This window comes from Myxocyprinus asiaticus, chromosome 29 (genome assembly GCF_019703515.2).
Source record: "Myxocyprinus asiaticus isolate MX2 ecotype Aquarium Trade chromosome 29, UBuf_Myxa_2, whole genome shotgun sequence".
Lineage (NCBI taxonomy): Eukaryota > Metazoa > Chordata > Actinopteri > Cypriniformes > Catostomidae > Myxocyprinus > Myxocyprinus asiaticus.
Genome location: NC_059372.1, coordinates 10,761,388 through 10,775,778, shown reverse-complemented (window position 1 = coordinate 10,775,778; position 14,391 = coordinate 10,761,388). Strand labels below are relative to the sequence as shown.

The following is a 14,391-nucleotide window of genomic DNA, read 5'->3' as shown; positions in this document are numbered from 1 at the left end:
AAGATGGAAGAGTTGAAATAATTTTTGTGTTAATCAACATTATGCCACAAATGCTGTTGATTGAGCTTAAACAGTATTGAACCCGGAATATTCCTTTAAGATGAGGCCGATTAACAACGGAACTTTTTTACATTAATTGCTCAAATAGTTGCTTTTTAAAATTTGGTTACTACTGTAATTGCTCACATTACAATTGATTAAACAAGGCTGATCTTCCACACTTGGAAGAAATGTCACATAGCACACAGTAAGGAGTTATTTGAAGACCTTTGTTAAGTAGTCACATTTTAATGTTCATACATTTCATTGCAGATATAGCCCTGTTTAACAGTATAGAGAAGTGCAACATATACAATATTCCAGTTTCACTGCCAAAGAAAGAGGCGTTTGTGCCCATCTCATGCAAAAAGCTGTTAGAAAAACCCTGGAACATTTATGAGAGGCAGGCCTGAAAAACTTCACATTACTTGGGTAAACAGAAACACAAGTTGACTGGCATATTTTGCACAATATATATTAGATATTTGGCACAAACGTGATCATATTCCATTCAGCTGAGAGTACTGACAACCACATTTGAAAGTGCTACGACTATAGAAATAGCTCCTTGATATAAAAATAAGCTTTTTACCTCAGGCTAAAGCAGGCAGTTTTGCAGCCACATCAAAACTTACAATATGCAACATTAAAAAATGACTTAAAAAGTAGTCTTTCCTCGTTCATCATCATAAAAATCATTTGCTGTGTTCATCAGCTCTTCAGGAACAAAAATGGTATCCAAAAGATTATAATTAGGATATTTAAAGTGAAAAACATCAAGTCTCACTTTCATTGCACACAAAATATACAGAAAAACCAAGTGCTCAGTCTCAGAGCAAAATAAAGAACAAAAGTTGTTAAATTTGTGCTTGTGAAATCAATGCATTCCTCTCACAATATTAATGGAATCGTGACCACTACAGACCAACTCCACATGTATTAAACAACATAGGACATTTATGTCCGGAGTAAGATGTCACTTTAAAAGAGGGGAGATTAAACATGCCCTTAAAAAGAGAAAGCAGGTTTCTTTCTCTATTTGGATTGCCTGCAGCATGGACTTCTCCTCACCTGCTGCGGTACCGTGAAATTCAACCCATACTGAGAGGGACTGCAAAGTGCTTTTGATGCAGAATGCATATAACCCGCGCTTTTCTGCCTCTTTAACAACGTCCTTGAGCATTACACTCCTGCCGATGTCTTCTCTGCTGTGTTATTCAGAACTTCATCGATTCTGTCATCTTCTATGACAACTGGAATGAGAGAAATGACATGAGGCACTGGGGTCAAACTCTGCTTGCCTTGAAGAATTAAGAAGACAATAGTTTTAATGACACCATGACTGCTGGAATTGGATTGTCAAGCTTTGCGGACTGCAGAAGAAGTATCCTGCAGTTTGACATGATATACTTCTTTTAAGACTATTTTAAATGGCATTTTTCCAATTCTTTCTGAATTATTATGCATGCAAGTTTTATGACATCATATAAATGGAGAGACTACATTAGTCAAAAATTCATTTGTCACACTGGAGAACCATTTAAAATGAATTACCGAAGGCAAAAATGTGATTTAAAAATGATGAAAAATATAAAGGAAGTAAAAACCCCAAGCCTGTTTGCTACAGAACAGAAAAAAGGAGAACATTTTAAAAATGTACATGCAGGTTTGTTCCATATAATGACAGTTCATAGTGACCATGGCTGTCAAGCTCCAAAAAGGACAAAACAACAAAAAAAAGAAAAACATAAAAGTAACCCATATGACTTGTATGTTATGTTCCAAGACTTTTGAGGTCATACAACGTACTATAGTTTTGTGTGAGGAACGGATTGAAATTTTAGTGATTATTTACTAATATTCTTTGTTTTGTTTTTTTGTGCTTTTTGGAACTTGTCAGTAAAAAAAAACAAAAAAAAACAAAAAAACACTGTCATTGAATGGAAACTAGTGACTCAGAATTGCCATAAATAGTTTTCATTTATCACTTAATCTCATACAAGTCCAGTGAACATAAAAAAGCTAAATCAATATTCGGTGTGACCACCTTTGCCTTTAAAACAGCACCAGTTCTCCTAGGTACACCTGGACACAGTTTTTCTTGGTTGTTGGCAGATAGGATGTTCCAAGCTTCTTGGAGAATTCGCCACAGTTCTTCTATCTATTTAGGCTGTCTCAATTGCTTCTGTCTCTTCATGTAATCCCAGACTGACTCGATGTTCAGTGGGGGGCTTTGTGGGGGCAATATCATCGTTGCAGGGCTCCCTGTTCTTCTATTCTAATCTTTCTTTTTGCAAAAGTAATGTTTGGGAGTCTAACATTTATATTTCCTATTGACACACTAAAGCTGAAGATATAAATAACCATCTTAAGACAAATTGTGAAACATCTTATGTGCCTAAGACTTTTGCACAGTACTGTATATATATATATATATATATATATATATATATATATATATATATATATATATATATATATATATATATCAGTGCCAGAAAATGCCCCCAAAAATTGAAAAAATGCCCCCTAAATTATACTTGTGGGGACAAAAGGTGCCAGTAATAAAGTCATTGTTTTATTTGTAACATCCAACATATTTATTCATATTCTATTCTACGTTAATAAATCAATTAAGTATTGAGAAAAGATAAACTTTTGGACATAAAAAGATAGTAATCAGTATTTTTATATGATTAGAAAATATATGCCCTCACAAAGGTCACAAATGCCCTCAAAATCTGATCCAAGGGGTAAATTTTGCCCCTTAGGGAAAGTTTAATTCTCTCTCTCTCTCTCTCTCTCTCTCTCTCTCTATATATATGCGTGTGTCTAGTTGTTGGAAATTTTAAAAACAATTTAACACTATAAAACAGTTTTAGAGAGAGAGAGAGAGAGAGAGAGAGAGAGAGAGAGAGAGAGAGAGAGAGAGAGAGAGAGAGAGAGATTAAATTTTCGGGGCAAAATTTACCCATTGGATCAGATTTTGAGGGGCATTTGTGATATATATATATATATATATAATTAAAACATTTCAATGCATCCTTCATAAATAATTATAAATATTCTCACCTCTCTTACTTCGTCCAATCTGTCCGAGTTTTGGCGGTCGTTTGTTCTGCGCCGAACCAAAGAAGTTATTAGTGTTGTTCTGCAGGCGACAGGTGAGCGATATCTGCTCCTCATCTCCATCATCACCATAATGAGTGATGTTCTCCTCATAAGGCAACACCTCTGACATGATCGCGCCCAGAATAATCAATAACTCTAAATAATAATAATCGACAACTATAGTTATATATTTATAGTTATAACGAACGAGAGTGGAGATGTACGCGCCTAATCTATCGGTGATGCAACAACTAAACGGTCACGGTCAAAGGTAGTTGTATTTTCACAGACATATTCTGAATGCCACTTTCACTTTCCCTACTTGCAAACAGAGGATGCAGAACTCACTCGAAAAAATGATGCACATGCAAAACAGGCGCGCGATGCGAAAACACACGGATGAGCAGAGAGACGTCACTCAGGCTGAATGTTTATGGTGCATCCAGAAACTACCCCTCCCTGCATGTCACTGTGCAACTGTGTTGTTAATCAAAGGTATGCAGGTTCGAATCCCAGATGGGGAGATTCATAAGCGATGCCCTTGATCAAAGCATCCAGAAACGCCCTTTTCACTTTGTAGTTTTTGGGTTCGAGTCCCACAAGGGAAAATTCATGAACTGTCACCATTGATAATGACATTTGACCGTGCACAATTTTGTGTTCATTGTAAATAATATAAAATAACAATGGAGCATTTTTGTTGAATCAAATTCAGTGGTGCTAGAAGCTTATGTGACTCTACCTAAAATGCAGTTCACAAGCTAGAAAGGATTTTAAGGTAATTTTGATGGCGTTTGTGTTTTAAAAGCATTGTCTTGATGGCTTTACATGCTTTGGTATGCAGTCTTTGAAGATAAGTGTCACAATTATGCAATTTACACAACTAGATGGACTCTCAGCACTAACTAATCCACTGTGATTCGTGACTCTCTGTGATGGTTACAAGAGACAGGTCTTTATCTCCCTCTTCTGGTCATACTGTTGAATAAATGCAACCAGAAAAATTCAGATCACAAAGACTGATGTTCTTTAATCGTTGAATCCATACTACTGTTGTTTGTAAAATAATAATAGGTAGAACCAAACCAATACAGCTTTCATGTTGAAAAAGAAAGGAAGAAAAGAATGATTCAGTTCAACTTTCTATGCCATTTAGATATTCTCGTTTAATAATTCCGATTAAAGCTTCTGATGAGAATTGTTTTTATAACATATATATATATATAAATTAAAATCTCTTCGGGCCCCTTTCCACCAAACTTTTAGAAGTACATATTTCAGTTTGGGGTGAAATATATATATATATAAAAAAATAAAATATATATATATATATGTATATACTGTATATTGCATAAAGAAAATTAAGCATGTTTTTAAGACCATTAAGATTTTTTTGCATTGTCATATTATTTTACCTCAAATTATCACTACTATGATGTGAAAAAATCAAATTCTCATTACTGTAATGCGACGTACGAATAATATACTTTCAATTGTAAAATATTTAGAGATCACTGCAATATTTGTTGTACAGTTTTATCTATGCTTAATTTATGCTGATTTTAATAAATAAATAACTGACTCGATTTTTAAAAGATTGAACCCAATAAGAATCTTTGAGAATCATGAGAACTACAAAAACGTACAAACAAAAAAGTAAAATGTCCTTCTACCAACCTACTACAGTAATGAGAATTTGGGGGTGAAAATGTATTTAATTGTCATGAAAAATAATGTCACAATGCAATAAATCTTATTGCTCCGAAAAATTGGCTTCATTTTCTTTATGCAAAATACATTATTTTTGAATTTGTTTAGAGTAAAATTCCAAACTGCATTAAATTTCAGTCAGGCACAAAGTGATGATTACAATTCCCAAGTATCAGCGAGTACAATCAACAAAATATAAAAACAACTCCCTGTTAACCCACTTAAACTAGAAGAATGCTTGTCTATACTGCTGCGGAACTGGATTCCTACATTAATTTGACATGGCATGAAAATGCAATAAACCGCCCTCCACATTTCAAAGTAAGATCATACAATATTCAAAGTAAGGCCTTTAGCTGTTATACAGAGGGACAATCCTGTCTATCCTAGCCCTACAAATGGGACATTTCTTAGGTTCGGGCAGAGCCTTGTAGCAATCCTTGCAGGTACATACATGGCCACATTCTAAGAAAACACATGAGCGCTCATTACTCAGGCATATTGTGCACATATTAGGTGACACATCATCCTCTGCCAGGTTAAGCTCCTGGATTCGTCTGCTCTGCCACTTCCTGTACTCGCCCATTAGGCTGCGCTCTTTCCTTTTCTTCTTACGCAGTAGATACTGCTGCCACAGTATGTAGAATAGTGTGGCACAGGCGGCTAAACCAAACAGCACCGTAAAGACTCTCCACAGCCTCAGGTGACTCTCTTGCTTACTCAGGAGCGCGTCGTAGTCTAAACGGCTGAGAAAATATTGCAGGCCCTGCTTGGGGGGCTGAAGACGGACCAGGTTGTGGTCTAGCACCAGCTCACCCACGCCTGTCATGCTAGCACCTAGACGCAGCATCTCTTCTGTCTCTTGGATGCCCTGCGGGCGCTCGCCGCTGATGAAGTGGCCGATGACGTTGGTCAGAGACTGCTTGCTGGGGTGAAAGTTCTCATAGGTGGTCTCAAGGTCTAGTTCGGCTGCATCGAGTGGACGGACCACACGCACAGTTGTGGGAACAGTGTCATCGTGTGGGGCAAGGTCAAAGGGGACAGTGTTGGTGCGTTGGTGGATGACCTTTTCGCAATCATTCCTAGAAGAGGAGAAAGTACAGTGAATTAAAAAAATGGAGTGACTATTTGTACTAAGTGTAAACAGCACCTGCCACACAGCACAGCTATTTGCTCTCAAATAGTATGGTGAAAACACAGAAATTGGAGACAAACTGCGCCCCCAAATGTAGTGTGTAAAGACGGCATGGATGAGCTCTTTCATGCGGAGGACCTGGGTTCAAGTCCCCCTTTTGCCCCACTTTTTCCCCACCCTGTTTCCTGTCTCCACTCTTAATATTTCCTTTAATACTACTTATAATAATAAATAAATTAGTGCTGTCAGTTGATTAAAATATTTAATCGCGATTAATCGCATTTTTTATTTTATTTTTTATAAATCACGATTAATCGCAGATTTTAAAGTGCTGAAATGTGACACTTTATATACTTCTTGTCAAAATTAATTTATTTCCATCTTAGGAAAGAAAACAAAACAATATGTAGCAATATAATGCTTTATTAACATTTTTCAAACAATACCTTCCACAATATAAAGACAACGCACTAAAATATCACCAGCTCAAGTAACATTAAACATTTCCCAAAGTCTAATTGGGCGTTTGAGTAATTGAAAAAGCTAGTCCCCACACAGGTTGCAAATTAATTGCAATGGGCTTTAAATCCCTTAAACTGTCATCCTCCACAATATTAATCTGCCGGTAGACAGTGGCTATCCGCTTTGTTACAGTAATCGTGAAGCTGCGTTCATGATCCACTTTGAACACACCATGAAAAGCACTTGCAGACAAAAACATCTCATTCTGCATTTTGGTGATAGTTGAGATTTGGTGTGCTTCTGTGGTAATTAAAATGTGCCTTACATAGGCTGAAAAATACTTGATTTACAGTTGAAGTCATAAGTTTACATACACTTAGGTTGAAGTCATTAAAACCCATTTTTTTAACCACTCCAAAGATTTCATATTAGCAAACTATAGTTTTGGAAAGTCGTTTAGGACACCTGCTTTGTGCATGACACAAGTAATTTTTCCAACAACTGTTTACAGACAGATAGTTTCACTTTTAATTGACTACGTCACAATTCCAGTGGGTCAGAAGTTTACATACACTAAGTTAACTGTGCCTTTAAGCAGCTTGGAAAATTCCAGAAAATTATGTCAAGCCTTTAGGCAATTAGCCAATTAGCTTCTGATAGGCTAATTGGAGTCAATTGGAGGTGTACCTGTGAATGTATTTTAAGGCCTACATTCAAGCTCAGTGCCTCTTTGCTTGACATCATGGGAAAATCAAAAGAAATCAGCCAAGATCCAAAAAATTGTGGACCTCCACAAGTCTGGTTCATCCTTGGGAGCAATTTCCAAATGCCTGAAGGTACCACGCTCACCTGTACAAACAATAGTACGCAAGTATAAACACCATGCCATCATACCGCTCAGGAAGGAGACACATTCTGTCTCCTAGAGATTAATGTAGTTCAGTGCGAAAAGTGCAAATCAATCCCAGAACAACAGCAAAGGATTTTGTGAAGATGCTGGAGTAAACAGGTAGACAAGTATCTACAGTGCATCCGGAAAGTATTCACAGCGCTTCACTTTTTCCACATTTTGTTATGTTACAGCCTTATTCCACAATGGATTAAATTCATTATTTTCTTCAAAATTCTACAAACAATACCCCATAATGACAATGTGAAAGAAGTTTGTTTGAAATCTTTGCAAATTTATTAAAAATAAATAACGAAAAAAATCACATGTACATAAGTATTCACAGCCTTTGCTCAATACTTTGTTGAAGCACATTTGGCACCAATTACAGCCTCAAGTCTTTTTGAGTATGATGCTGCAAGCTTGGCACACCTATTTTTGGGCAGTTTCTCCCATTCTTCTTTGCAGGACCTCTCAAGCTCCATCAGGTTGGATGGGGAGCGTCGGTGCACAGCCATTTTCAGATCTCTCCAGAGATGTTCAATCGGGTTCAAGTCTGGGCTCTGGCTGGGCCACTCAAGGACATTCACAGAGTTGTCCCGTAGCCACTCCTTTGTTATCTTGGCTGTGTGCTTAGGGTCGTTGTCCTGTTGGAAGATGAACCTTCGCCCCAGTCTGAGGTCCAGAGCGCTCTGGAGCAGGTTTTCATCAAGGATGTCTCTGTACATTGCTGCATTCATCTTTCCCTCGATCCTGACTAGTCTCCCAGTTCCTGCCGCTGAAAAACATCCCCACAGCATGATGCTGCCACCACCATGCTTCACTGTAGGGATGGTATTGGCCAGGTGATGAGCGGTGCCTGGTTTCCTCCAGACATGACGCTTGCCATTCAGGCCAAAGAGTTTAATCTTTGTTTCTCATGGTCTGAGAGTCCTCTAGGTGCCTTTTGGCAAACTCCTGGTGGGCTGTCATGTGCCTTTTACTGAGGAGTGGCTTCCGTCTGGCCACTCTACCATACAGGCCTGATTGGTGGAGTGCTGCAGAGATGGTTGTTCTTCTGGAAGGTTCTCCTCTCTTCACAGAGAAATGCTGGAGCTCTGTCAGAGTGACCATCAGGTTCTTGGTCACCTCCCTGACTAAGGCCCTTCTCCCCCGATTGCTCAGTTTGGCCAGGCGGCCAGCTCTAGGAAGACTCCAGGTGGTTCCAAACTTCTTCCATTTACGGATGGAGGCCACTGTGCTCATTGGGACCTTCAATGCTGCAGCAATTTTTCTGTACCCTTCCCCAGATCTGTGCCTCGATACAATCCTATCTCGGAGGTCTACAAACAATTCCTTGGACTTCATGGCTTGGTTTGTGCTCTGACATGCATTGTTAACTGTTAACAAATCATGTCCAATCAACTGAATTTACCACAGGTGGACTCCAATCAAGTTGTAGAAACATCTCAAGGATGATCAGTGGAAACAGGATGCACCTGAGCTCAATTTTGAGTGTCATGGCAAAGGCTGTGAATACTTATGTACATGTGATTTTTTTCGTTTTTTATTTTTAATAAATTTGCAAAGATTTCAAACAAACTTCTTTCACATTGTCATTATGGGGTATTGTTTGTAGAATTTTGAGGAAAATAATTAATTTAATCCATTTTGGAATAAGGCTGTAACATAACAAAATGTGGAAAAAGTGAAGCGCTGTGAATACTTTCCGGATGCACTGTTAATCCACAGTAAAATGAGTCCTATATCGACATAACCTGAAAGGCTGCTCAGCAAGGTAGAAGCCACTGTTCCAAAGCCGCCATAAAAAAGCCAGACTACATTTGCAAGTGCACATGGGAACAAAGATCGTACTTTTTGGAGAAATTTCCTCTGGTCTGATGAAACAACTACTGAATTGTTTGGCCAAAATGACCATCGTTATGTTTGGAGGAAAAAGTGTGAGGCTTGCAAGCCGAAGAACACCATCCCAACCGTGAAGCATGGGGGTGGCAGCATCATGTTGTGGGGGTGCTTTGCTGCAGGAGGGACTGGTGCACTTCACAAAATATATGGCATCATAAGGAAGGAAAATTTGTTGGATATATTGAAGCAACATCTCAAGACATCAGCCAGGAAGTTAAAGCTTGGTCACAAATAGGTCTTCCATATGGACAATGACCCCAAGCATACCTCCAAAGTTGTGGCAAAATGGCTTAAGGACAACAAAGTCAAGGTACTGGAGTGGCCATCACAAAGCCCTGACCTCAATCCTGAAAAAGTGTGTGTGAGCAAGGAGGCCTACAAACCTGACTCAGTTACACCAGTTCTGTCTGGAGGAATGGGCCAAAATTCCAGCAACTTATTGCTAGAAGCTTGTGGAAGGCTACCCAATACGTTTGACCCAAGTTAAACAATTTAAAGGCAATGCTACCAAATACTAACAAAGTGTATGTAAACTTCTGACCCACTGGGAATGTGATGAAAGAAATAAAAGCGGAAATAAATAATTCTCTCTACTATTCTGACATTTCACATGTAGTGATCCTAACTGACCTAAGACAGGGAATGTTTTCTACAATTAAATGTCAGGAATTGTGAAAAACTGAGTTTAAATCTATTTGGCTAAGGTGTATGTAAACTTCTGACTTCAACTGTATATCAAAAGCCCCATCTGGGCTTGTTTTATACATAAAATAGTGTTAAGAGGTCCTTTCTTCATCATTTTATCACTGACAGGGAAGCGCTGTCAGAGATTCTTTTATTTACTGAGCTAACAACCTCCGCAGCTCTATCATAGGAGAGAGCGTAACAGTCAACTAGCGTGTTACAACAGTACAGCCCATAGAATGTCTATGAGACCGCCGCACCAGTGTTAATGCTGTATTAACGATAAATGCGTTAATCGCGATTAAGAAAAATGTACACTTAAATTACGTTAAACTTTAATTAATCGCATGATTTAATGCATTAATTCTGACAGCTCTAAAATAAACATTAATACAAAGGTTGATTGCCTCACAGTGATTTGGTCACAGTGACGGTCGGGGAGTTGAAAGGTTTGATCCGTAAAATTAATCATGGTTTTACTATAGTAATATTGTAGTAACCATGTTTTTGGCGGAAGCCAAAGGTTTAATGCAATTAACCATGGTGTTACTACTTTAATATTGTTTTAATATAGTAACCATGTTTAATTTTGTGGCTACTATGTTTTTACAACAAAATACCATGGTGATACTATGGTTATTGTAGTAAAACCAAGGTACATTTTTGTAAGTGAAGGTTAAGGCCCAGGTATACTTCGTTTTGCACGTTCCAGATCGCCTCACGCTTGGCCGACCGCGTTGCCCTTCTGAGTATACTTTTCAGACCGTGAATGAATAGGAATGTGTTCGACGCATGCACACTACAACTGCTTTGTGACACTTTTTAGTAGAGTCAATGGCCAGCGCATGCGCAGACGACGTGCACAGCCGAGGACCACGCGCGCGAGTCAAGAAAATCTAGGCGGCGCACGGTCAAGCCATGTGTCTGTGCTTATGACGCAATTTGCGTCACACATACTGTGCATGGAGTGATCCGCAACAGGCACACCCGAAGTATACTTTGGCCTTTAGGATTAGGTTTAGGGGTAGGGTGTCTGTGGGACTCTAAATAAACACACTGCAGTGATACTGTATGTTAGTATTTAATTAGAAGTGCAAATAGTATCTGCCACTATTTGCACTGGGGTGCATCTACCACTATTTACATTTAGTGCAAAGAAGATGCTTTTTGTTGCTATTTACACTTAGTGCAAATAGTCTTTGCCTTAAAACATTTTTTAAATTACTGATGTTGCATGGGGTTTTAAAAAAAAATCTGCAAATGTCTGTTACATTTATAATTACTGACATTAAATATATTTATATAATTTGGCATATAGCAGAAATTTTGGAAGTTTTAAGAACCAAATATAACATTTAAATCTGACCTGAAACAAAATATCCCTCCATAAATTACAGTTCATCTGCTAATGTTAATATGTTAGGGATAATGATTATATACACACTGTATATAGTGATAATATCCGCCTTCAGGCCAAAGTATACTTCGGGTGTGTGCGTTGTAGATCACTCCGCGCTCAGTATGTGTGACGCAAATTGCGTCATCAGCACAGCTGCCTAGATTGTCACTGCGGTCGAATAGCCATACTTCCCTACTATATAGTAGTATAAAAGTATGCCAATGGAGTAGTATGTCTGAATCCACAGTATTCATGAAGCAGTAAGCGAGAAGTACCCGGAAGACATACTATTTCTGGTGAGATTCTAAAGTGCGGATTGACTGGGCACTTTACAATCCCATAATCCCTCAGGAGCTGAGGCGGCGTCACGTTCAATACACTGAATTTAAAAGAACGGCGGTTAATCATGAGTCAGACGGCTCTCTTCAACTGTAAGTGCTCCATATGCCAAAATAATTGTTCTTTGTGCTTAAATGGTGCTTGTTTAACAAAACCAGAGCAGACAGTTTTCGCGGTTGTTGTTCTTACGTCATATATGCGGGTCACAAGACAATGCCCACATCCCTGGATGAAGTATGTCCGAAATCTATTCATACTACTCGCATGCATACCTAAAAGAACGTACTGTTTTGCCGACAGATAAGTACATCCTAAATTAAATACAGTACATACTGTGACAGTAAGCAGTTTCGGATGCAGGGCTTTACTCGTGCACGCGGTCCTCGTCTGTGCATGCACTAGCCATTGACTGTACTAAAAAAGTCACAAAGCAGCTGTAGTGCGAACACATCAAACGTGTTCGTGTTCTTGTTAGAGAAGTATACTCACAAAAGCAACGCAGTCAGATGGCCGTGATCCGATCCGGAACGCGCAAAAACTAAGTATACATGGATTTTACTGTACTCTATCTCACTTATTACAATCCCATTTATAAAATAAATAATTAAATGAACTTAAAATATTAATACTGAACATAAAATAACAGAATAGAGTATTCTGGAGAGTAATAATAATAGGTATATACTAGGTATTTACCAGAGATGTGTTGTGCGATTCCACACCATCTTTTTCTCCTTCAAGGTCAACCTCTCGATGACCCCTTTGCAGTTGTCAACAAACTGGCTGTTCAATGTCTCCTTCACTGAACGCACAACACCTAAAGACAGTACAAATGCAATCCTGAGGAACAATTCTGAGTGATAAAGACTGGCTAAATAAATAATATTATATTCTTGAAAACTTCAGGCACTTTTTCTTGTGTTTTGCTAGTGTTCCAGTGAAAAAACTAGGCTTGACAAAGTCCACTGTAGCTTTCATTTACTTGTACAAGGCATACCAGAAACTCGAGCAACTTACAAAAGTGCTTTTGCTTCACATGTGCATTCAATATAAAAATATTGTTAAGAGAAGAAATGGTTCCCATGAAAAACCTAACCTCATCATATTATGAAATCTTTTTTTCATTATCCCCGTTTTCTCCCAATTTGGAATGCCCAATTCCCACTACTTACTAGGTCCTCATGGTGGCGCAGTTACTCACCTCAATCCGGGTGGCGGAGGACAAGTCTCATTTGCCTTCGCTTCTGAGAACGTCAATCCATGCATCTTATCACGTGGCTTATTGTGCACAACACCGCGGAGACTCACAGCATGTGGAGGCTCATGCTACTCTCCGCGATCCACACACAACTCAACACGCCCCATTGAGAGCGAGAACCACTAATTGCGACCATGAGGAGGTTACCCCATGTGACTCTACCCTCCCTAGCAACCGGGCCAATTTGGTTGCTTAGGAGACCTGGCTGGAGTCACTCAGCACACCCTGGATTCGAACTCGCGCCTCCAGGTGCGGTAGTCAGTGTCAATGCCTGCTGAGCTACCCAGGCCCCCCACCCCCCATTATGATGTTTGAAGCCTTACCTTCAATAACTGCATAAGGAACACATTTTCCTGGTGCTTCACTGAGGATAGTTTGGAGATCTGGGTTTAATGGTATCTTCTTAGCCTCCTGTAAAGCAGGGCAGCTTTAGGTATGACTTTATAATGATAGTGGCATTATTTAAGTGATATCCAATGAGGTTGTTTTCTTACCCTTAATCTAGTTGCATGGCTTGCCTTCCTCTTGTATATGTTGTATAATACCGCAGTCAGAGCTGAACTGGTGGCCAGCAAAACAATCTGTGCTGTGGACGGTCTGCCACTGGCTTCCATCCTTCTGTTTACAGCCCAGCTGAGTATAAAGAAATACATTTAATGAAACTCTCACAATAAACCACTTCAAGTTAAACAATCAAGTTACATTTAAAATATATAAATGATAGTATTGTCATGAGGAACAACATAGAACTAGGTGAGAAACTTCGTACTTTATCTTGCTCAATATCAGATTAATCTGTATATCAATTATACACACACACACACACACACACACGAGAGAGAGAGAGAGAAAGCTATTTTATTGTCTGTGTATCGGAACAGGAGCTGTTTCAAGGTATTTGACTTGCATAAAAACAAACAAGCTGTAAACAAGCTAGCCGTGTCTTCCGATTAAAGCAGTCTAAAATGTATGTGAATGATATAATTTTAATATTTAATAAACTGATGATATAACATACAATGATACCGATCAAGTTTGTCTTTAAACAGAACAAACATACACCAGAAATAAAGGTATACTTGGACTTCCTGCACTGAAGCTGTATCGGCCTCCAACTCAGTGTCACGGTCCTTTCATAATAAAAGTCCCTTCTGCAGGCGGTCTCTGGCGTGAGCAGCCCCTGATGTGAGGAACATATGCGACTCAATTACAGGTTTAATATATATATTTCTGTGTTCTTAATGAAAACCACAGCTGCATTAGTTGATGTTACCGTTACAATCAGGATACGAAATTAACTTTTTTGCCCACAGTGGCTGGTGAATGCCCAGTTTTACCAGCCATTTAGTTTTTTTTTTTTTTTTTTTAGTTTTTTTTTTTTTTAACAATGTTATTTGTAATATAAAATATAATATAATGTTATTATTATTATCTTATGATAATTTTGCAACACAGAAGAG

General features: G+C 38.6%; 2 protein-coding genes across 5 annotated transcripts; both read right to left on the bottom strand.

Moving 5' to 3' along the window:
• Positions 1-267: 267 nt before the first annotated feature.
• On the bottom strand, positions 268-3,998 carry camk2n1b (calcium/calmodulin-dependent protein kinase II inhibitor 1b). The gene is made up of 2 exons (XM_051662724.1): positions 3,112-3,998; positions 268-1,292 (listed from the first exon to the last, which is right to left on the bottom strand). The coding sequence occupies exons 1-2, from the start codon at positions 3,278-3,280 to the stop codon at positions 1,222-1,224; spliced, it is 240 nt and encodes a 79-aa protein (XP_051518684.1). The 5' UTR covers positions 3,281-3,998; the 3' UTR covers positions 268-1,221.
• Positions 3,999-4,185: 187 nt separating this feature from the next.
• Positions 4,186-14,059, bottom strand: mul1b (mitochondrial E3 ubiquitin protein ligase 1b). Of its 4 annotated transcripts, none has more exons than XM_051662721.1 (5): positions 13,950-14,059; positions 13,426-13,564; positions 13,255-13,342; positions 12,370-12,490; positions 4,186-5,942 (listed from the first exon to the last, which is right to left on the bottom strand). In XM_051662721.1, exons 2-5 carry the CDS (start codon positions 13,543-13,545, stop codon positions 5,213-5,215), a joined length of 1,059 nt encoding a protein of 352 aa, XP_051518681.1. In that variant the 5' UTR covers positions 13,546-13,564; positions 13,950-14,059; the 3' UTR covers positions 4,186-5,212. The 4 variants fall into 4 exon arrangements, with proteins under 4 accessions (XP_051518681.1, XP_051518682.1, XP_051518683.1 ...); XM_051662722.1 differs by having other exon boundaries at positions 13,992-14,058; XM_051662723.1 differs by having other exon boundaries at positions 14,011-14,053.
• Between the last annotated feature and the right edge of the window lie 332 nt (positions 14,060-14,391).

Bases quoted from the DNA above. Each gene is read 5' to 3' on its own strand.
- camk2n1b (XM_051662724.1), bottom strand. From the start codon at position 3,280: ATGTCAGAGGTGTTGCCTTATGAGGAGAACATCACTCATTATGGTGAT. The intron at 1,293-3,111 runs GTGAGAATATTT...CTCTCATTCCAG, and splicing joins GATTGGACGAAGTAAGAGAG to TTGTCATAGAAGATGACAGA.
- mul1b (XM_051662720.1), bottom strand. From the start codon at position 13,584: ATGTATTTCTTTATACTCAGCTGGGCTGTAAACAGAAGGATGGAAGCC. The intron at 13,343-13,425 runs GTAAGAAAACAA...CCTGCTTTACAG, and splicing joins GCCATGCAACTAGATTAAGG to GAGGCTAAGAAGATACCATT. The intron at 12,491-13,254 runs GTAAGGCTTCAA...TACTGTCTTTAG, and splicing joins TCCTTATGCAGTTATTGAAG to GTGTTGTGCGTTCAGTGAAG.